We start from the raw sequence: 7706 nt of genomic DNA, 5'->3' as shown, positions 1-7706 counted from the left end.
AAATGCTAATCCGTTAGTGGCAGCGTGTTGTCTTTGCAAATGCAGATTCAACAATAAATGCGGCGTTAATATCTCGACGCGGGAGTAGAATTTTTAAACTGAAAGAACAAAATGAAAGGGACCTTTATGAATCAGTGCTATTCGAGCTTTAATTGCACAATTTCATCTTCACCACAGTGTGACTAATGTAACAAAATATTTTTTTAAGATGGTTTTACGGTATAAACTCATTTTTAAATTTTTTGATTTGGGTCACTTTCATTGTAAGGGTGCGAAGTATTAGTCGGATGATTGCGTCATATTGCGTCATGCGTTAGAAGAAACATACCGGTCGGCTGATTCGCTAGCCGCCATGCGTTAGAACAGTACCGGCGCGGCGGATAGAAAGAGACAAATTTCATTCATTAAAATACAATAGATGAATGCGTATTATTACATATGATATGGTAAAAAGAAACAGAGATAACTTTAAATATGTGTTTTTTAGAGGACATTAGTTTTATTAATGGATATTAAATGGAAATTTGTGTATTTTGTATGATTGAAGATATGAAGTTAACGAAACCATATTACGTTATTATGTACTAAGTTTTAAATAATAGTTTTATTATGAAGTAGTGTATTTTGGCAAAGTAATCGATAATATTTATTTTTCATTAAATGTTCACACGCATATTACATGAATAAAATAATAATAAATTTAGTAAATTATAACATAGTAATAAGAATATGGCATTAAGTACTTTATCATTTACAATAATATGCCTGAATTTCACAATTTTTTCAAGTTACGTAATTTGGTTGTATTATGATACTCAATAGAGATGTGATGTGACTATTTATTTTCGTTAAATGACATCAGCTGATCGAAACTGTTAATGGCGAAATTTCCACAAATAACGTAGTGTGTACTAAAACAACTTTGCTAACTAGTTTCATACCATTAACTGAATCCGACCTTCAAATATGACCACACCTTTCTGTTACACCCTGTATAGTAGATATTAAATAATTATATCCAGCCATTATAATTGTACTAAGCAAAATAAGCAATTTGTATTGAAAAAGAAATAATCTTCTTTTCCCTGGATTATAGCCGAAGGATTCTTGTTGTAATAAAGTTACAAAACACTGTTCTGAACCTTATAGTGTTTGGGTTTAATACGATAGAGTTGAGCATTGAATTTGTTCTTAAAAAGTTTCAGAAATTGAACGGTTAAAAAAAACCAAAACAATAAAAAATGTAACTGCCAAACAATGTTCACCGTGAACCGTAACAATTTTGTATAGCGAAGTAAATTTTAATTACTAAAATTTTAAAAAAATAGACGATATTGGTAAGTGTTGACTATTGCATCGTTTTCTAACCTGCCGGTTAATCGTGTGGGGTAAAAGATAACTGTGTCTACTAAGTATGTACGAAAAGTTGGAATTAAAACTATTGGCAAATAATTAGCAGCCAAAAAGACAATATGACTACAACCGGGCTGTCTTTCGCCATATGCGATAGACTTGTCGTCGGTTAAAAAGTATTATTTATTCCACCTTTTTTTGGACCCCTTAAAAATCTTAATAAAGCACTGCCGTTACTGTTAAAGATAAGCAAATAAGTGTTATAATGTTAATAACTTGCAATGTTTAACATCGCTTCCTGAAACTAAATTCAATTTAGGTATTTATATAGAATCAATTTTTTCAACATGTTTGCCTAAGTACTTTTTAAAATAACGTCATTATTGTTTTTGGTACGTGGTCAAGAGCACGTCAAGCTGGACATTTAAGGTTTAAATTAAATTCGACGACTCTTTTGGCTCAATTTATATAGCAAATTTTCGTAACGATATTATACATTGCATAATAAACTTTATGATCAATTATGTAACGTACAAACTAGATACGAGCTAAAATCTTCCGCGGAATTCTCGCGCATGCTCGAGAATGCTCGCGCTTTCCATGCCGCCGCAATATAAAATGAGCCTTAGGCGCCATCAAATTAGGCGCTTGTAGAAGCGTTGCATTGGCGCGTCTGTGACTGCAAAAGTGTTGCGCGCGTGCGACGACAGTGCCTGTGGCGCTACAACTGCGCTTCTAAATATTGTATGAAAATAAGTAGTGACGCTTTTATAAGCATCTGATTTAAAGGCGCCCTTACGGTAATAACGGTCAAAGTGTCATGCTTGATGTGCAATGACAGAGAAAAATGTGATCTCAAGTAAACCCCATAGAAGTTCTGAAAATCCGATCCAATGCTCTGAATCTGATTTTACTTATAGTATAGTCAAAACGGAGTCTCGCATAGCTGTCTTTCTAAATACAATATAATAAACTAAGTGCCGTAACGTTCAGGATTATGGAATCAGATATGTTCAAAGGCGATATGTTAGCAGAGATAAAATAATACTATCTATAGTCAGTCTTCTTGGGAACCTAAACCAAAATACCTATTAACAATCTGAGACGAAAAAATGCTGACTATTTGAAAGGTTGAGAGTAGTCGTTTTCCTTCAGTCGACGTGATAAATATTTTGAGGGGTCGTGCAGCCTGAAGACGATATACGGCGAGCACGCCCGAGTTCGTGCCATCCCAGGTCCCCACAAGTAGCAGGTCCTCTTAATTGGTTCTATTACATGTAATAACTTAATGCAACTTACGAGCAGTACTGATCGCGTAAGTATGGTGACTGGAAGTTGGGACTGGACGCTCGCAGTCTGTTTAATTGGACGCAACTACTCGCCGACAATCGCTAATAGGGTGTATTCACCTCACGCAAATTTGCACTAATATGCAATAACAACTTGTTTTGTACAGTAGAAGACAGCAATGGTCGAGATTCTGCTTAGCGTAGTCAATGTAGGAGTTAATCAATAGGGTTGTTTTTATTTATTTGTATCAATTTGAATGTGCAACTTTTGGAATGATATTCTAGAGATTAATAAGTAATAAAAAAAATATAGACAGGCTTCATTACGCATTTACAAAAAGCCTGTTTTTTGTGGGACAAAGAGGCTTTTTAGTAAGTTATATTTCGAGACGGAGCCAAGTATAAGTACCCCTTCTGTTTATTTACTTGAAAGGATAAAAACAAAAGTTGCAGGTCCAAAGAGCAATGAATCAGCGAGTGTTCCTCTTAACAAGGGCTCTAACAAAAATATATGTAGAATCAAATTTCACTAGTATGTTGTAATGTTAGACCCTCTTGTCTGTTAGTTAAAAAGTTTAATAAATTACAATCCCTCACATTTTTATTGTATTAAAGGTGAGTGGTCCACGCTCTTTATGTGAAAAAACCATTTTGTATCCTTACTCTTTTTTTTATACAATAAAATGAAATGCCATTGTCGATTCCTTGCTTTTTATTAAAAAAAATTATTTAAAATCACAACATGAGGTAGACTAGATATCTAACGCAAATAAATATTTTTTTAATTACAATTATTTCTTGATTTCTACATATAAGCAAAAATGCTTTTCTTATTTACATAATAAATCAGGTACATATAGAGTTGCACAGCTCTGGTAAAATATCACCACACTTTGTTGAAATCTTTAAGTCTACAATGTCATCTGCCCTTGTAGGACCTATGTTCAGTACTGCTATACTTTTTTGCTCTTCCTTTGCTTGTAAAATTATCCTATAACTGGAATATACAGTAAGTGTTGATCCCAGAATAAATACTGAGTCACTGCGTGATACTTCTTTTTTTACTTGCTCTACTCTGTTTTTTGGTACATTGTCACCAAAGAAAACTATATCTGGTTTTAGGGGACCTTCACATTTTGGACATAGAGGTGTTTTAAAGTTATCTACTTGTTCCTGAAAACACATAGTTTTTGTAGTTGAAATCTCAAAGTAAAATATCTAAAAAAGATTAATACCACTTCTTACTTTACTAAGTTCAACATCTCCATCTGGTCTGATCATAGTGATGCTGTTCTCCATAGATGGATTGTTTCTCATCATGACATCCTGCAACTGTGCCCGGTCAATCTCATATGGGCATTTGAGGCATTTTACTATGTAACCTGTACCATGTAACTCTATTATATTCTCTGAACCTGCTTTGTGGTGTAGACGGTCTACATTTTGAGTTACTACTGCGGTCACTTTTCCTGCCTGTAAAGTTTTAAGAAAGTTTTTTTTAATGATAATAAGTGATGGGATGTTCAACGGAAATGTATTGAAATAAAGATCCACAGTATTTACATGTATCTACTCTAGCTTATAAAAATTCTTCACCTTTTCCAAGGTTCTAATAGAATGATGAGTAGAATTAGGCTTTACAGCACTGAACCTTGGCCAACCAATGAAATTTCGGGCCCAGTACCTCTGTCTTACTTTAGGGTATTTTACAAACTCCTGATATTGGACTGGTTTGTGATTGCTGCGAGCGTAGAGACCGACTTCTTCAGATCTATAATCCGGTATGCCTGAGAACCATATTGACAATTAAATTATCTCCTCAGTACAAAAATATAATATATTCCATTAATAACTTACCAGATTCTGTAGAAATACCAGCACCAGTCAAAATAAGCAATTTTTCATGTTTAATTAGGAATTCACGTAGTTTATCAAAATCCTTTTGATCAGGAGGTTTATGCTTAGGAACACAAACTATTTGGCGAGTAAAGGTTTGCGAAGGATGGGGCACTATACGCTTTAGCATTATTCTATTAAATTATATTAAGAAAATTACCTATTCATTTACTCTATTATATAAAAATATCACTGCTAACGTCACTGTTTTTATCATAGATTTAGTACATAGGGTTTTTATAGTAAAAAATGTGTAAGGTCAAATTATTGCAATGCAACTTGATAATTAGAGGGAAATGGACAAATTCATTATCACACTAGAATGGGTGAGATAGGTAGAGATTATGAAGCATTCAATGAATGAAATTAATACTTACGTTCAGAAATTTTTTCATTATTTCTGAATGGGAACGCTTACGTCAACGTATCTATTTTATTCATGGACGATTTCATTGAACTTTGGCTGTAATTTGGAGCCATAGATACAAAAGTTGAATTGAAGTTATGAAAGAAGAAACTCTTTAATAATGTATTATACTAAACTAAATCGTGTAAAAACATGTTAAAAACAGTAACAGCGCGTATCAGAATATAATATTACGTTTTTATTGCAAACGCTACTAGATAAATTGTATATAACTTCCTCTTTACTTTAAAATTATATTGAATTTGTGCCTACCAAAAAAACACGAACTTTTGAGGTTATTTACCAATATAGTACCAAGTTAATAAGTTTCATTCGCCACGAAAATTGGACTGGTTCTGATTCACTGTTTCCGCGTTTTTTATTCAAAAAATGGCCTTATTGAAGTTAAGATCAGCACCAACAGTGTTAATAGAGGATGATGGTAACAAAAATATCATACCACTGCTCTCGGCTCTAACGCAACATGAAAAGAATTCTATCAATATGTTTTGCTACGAACAACCTATTTCAAATTGGAGAAAAGTTTTCAGAGAAAAATCCAACGTTCTATATCATGAAGAATTTCAACCCGAATGTTACGAAAAGTATACAAATACAAAAGGTACTGTAATACTAGATTCAGTAAATCAAATGGCACTCTGTCTAACTTTGAATGAAACTTTGAAATATTTGAAAAAACTAAACAATGATTCTAATGTACTTCAAATAATATTAATACTGCACAAAGATTGTCTCTCACACTTTTCTAAGTTACAAGCATTTTTAAATCATTTATCAAACGCTATAGTATCTTATGATCCAAAAGAATCAAATAAAGTTAGAGTACAACTTAAAAAGAGCGGGAAAATTGTGAAAACTGAAGAAATTTTAACTTACAACATTCAGACGTCAACATTGAAATCATTGCCTATAATAAAGGAAGAAAAGAGAGAGGATGAACCAGAGAAACCTTTGCCAAGCAATTTATCGACATTTAAAATAGAAATAGAGCAAACAGATAAACTTGAAAAGTATAAGCTGAAGCTTCCGTATATGAGTAAGATCAATGAGGGAGTGAGCAAGGTGTATTATGAACCTGATGCGGTTGATGACTGGGACGAAGAAGACCCAGATGAGGATCTGGATATATAATGAACTTGTGATACAACATGTTATTGTTGTATGTTTTGTTTATAGATTGTAATTGCTGAGTGTGCCCCGGTGATTATTCTGTAAATATAAGAGATATCAAAAACCTTTAAACTGATATTGAAAGTACATATTATGTTATCTAATGAGTATAACAACATCAATAGCTTCTTAATAATAAAACAAGATATAGCAAAAATTTGAATGTTAAACTCTTTTGTACATTTAATATGACATTTGCAGAATAAAAATTTGGTACTTAATTGAAAATAAATATCACTTGTTTTTATTTAATTAAAAGATCTGTGAATTTATTGTTATCTCTTAAAGTAGTGAATTAAAGCCTCTATACGAATGTCATATTAAATACATGGGAGAGTTTAATGTTAAAATTGTGGACATTTCTAGTTTTATTTTTAAAAAGTTATTGAAATTGTTATACTCATTCGGTAACATACTTTCAATATCAGTTTAAAGGTTTTTGATATCTTTTATAATTACGGAATAATCGCCTGAGCCCACTTAACGAGTATACCTTGTATACCCAGTTTTATAGCTAACATTCAAGATACAGAAATGATTTCTAGGAGCCTCGGAAAAGTGACAAATGTTGGTAATTTACTTTGAATGATAGTCATTACTAGTGATTGGATAGTTGGGTGCTTATTGACCTCAACTTCACTTTTGTCTCCAGTAAGAATTAATACGGATATGCCTTTCTGAATAAAAATATATAAATAAATGTAGTCAATTCCAGCATCTCGGATTGAGTATTTAATATTACTTTCTAATTAGCTATAAATGAATAATTGTTTAGCAAGTAATGCAGAAAGAATGTATATCGAATGTACCTGAACGCACGACGCGCGTGACACGTTTTGGAATTAATGGGGATGATCAAGTAGTGGGCATTATAACTGGTATAAACACTTGCCATGATAATAACATATTGTTTTACCTAGGCTAAGTTAAGAATCAGTGCATATACTATAAGATTGCATTACATATTCAATGAAAAAAGCATTACCATGAGAAGGTATGAGATTGTGTGCAAAAATATTATTTTGCAATAACAGGAAAGGCAAGGAGTGTAAGTATAGGTAAAAAAGTGCTCAAATATACAATCATTGCTATGAAACAATATATACCCGATGGACCCTGTGCCGTGATGTGTTACTTGCAAGTACATTTTAAAACAGTTTTTTTTTCAGCATATACTGTGGACACAATTTCAGATTGTTATTTAAGGCCACTGATGCAAATACCATTTTTAAATATAAGTTTTCAAAGAAATTGTATTTTTTTGTATTAAATTTATTTTTGTTACACTTTGTTTTATTAAATTTAAAAAAAATTGAATATATTTGTCTCTGTGAGCAATATTATTTTGGACAAAAAAATGTTTTTTTGGGATAGTGTCTAAACCTGATGTTACACTATCAATTACAATAATAGTCGCTACTTTGGCAGATAATGAATAACTTAACTATAGACAAGCAGAAGTAGACTAAGAAGCAGGTTACTATTAAGATGCATGCAGCAGTTGACGCATTTATTTCCCAGATGACAAGTGAAATAAAAAAAATAAACATGTGCATATAGGTAATTCCAGA

The 7706-nt window shown here is 32.3% G+C and overlaps 2 protein-coding genes across 2 annotated transcripts; one reads left to right on the top strand and one right to left on the bottom strand.

Annotated features, from left to right (window-relative positions):
* Positions 1 to 3473: 3473 nt before the first annotated feature.
* Positions 3474 to 4763, bottom strand: LOC113225967 (NAD-dependent protein deacylase Sirt4). The gene is made up of 4 exons (XM_026458459.1): positions 4500 to 4763; positions 4239 to 4429; positions 3888 to 4115; positions 3474 to 3815 (listed from the first exon to the last, which is right to left on the bottom strand). The coding sequence occupies exons 1-4, from the start codon at positions 4666 to 4668 to the stop codon at positions 3489 to 3491; spliced, it is 915 nt and encodes a 304-aa protein (XP_026314244.1). The 5' UTR covers positions 4669 to 4763; the 3' UTR covers positions 3474 to 3488.
* A 451-nt stretch (positions 4764 to 5214) lies between these two features.
* On the top strand, positions 5215 to 6437 carry LOC113226017 (elongator complex protein 5). The gene has a single exon (XM_026458522.1). The coding sequence runs from the start codon at positions 5335 to 5337 to the stop codon at positions 6094 to 6096; it is 762 nt and encodes a 253-aa protein (XP_026314307.1). The 5' UTR covers positions 5215 to 5334; the 3' UTR covers positions 6097 to 6437.
* The last annotated feature ends 1269 nt before the right edge of the window (positions 6438 to 7706 follow it).

This window comes from Hyposmocoma kahamanoa, unplaced genomic scaffold, assembly GCF_003589595.1.
Source record: "Hyposmocoma kahamanoa isolate Upper Pololo Valley unplaced genomic scaffold, ASM358959v1 180, whole genome shotgun sequence".
Lineage (NCBI taxonomy): Eukaryota > Metazoa > Arthropoda > Insecta > Lepidoptera > Cosmopterigidae > Hyposmocoma > Hyposmocoma kahamanoa.
The sequence above is the reverse complement of the archived record's forward strand: the minus strand, read 5'-3'. Positions and strand labels throughout refer to the sequence as shown.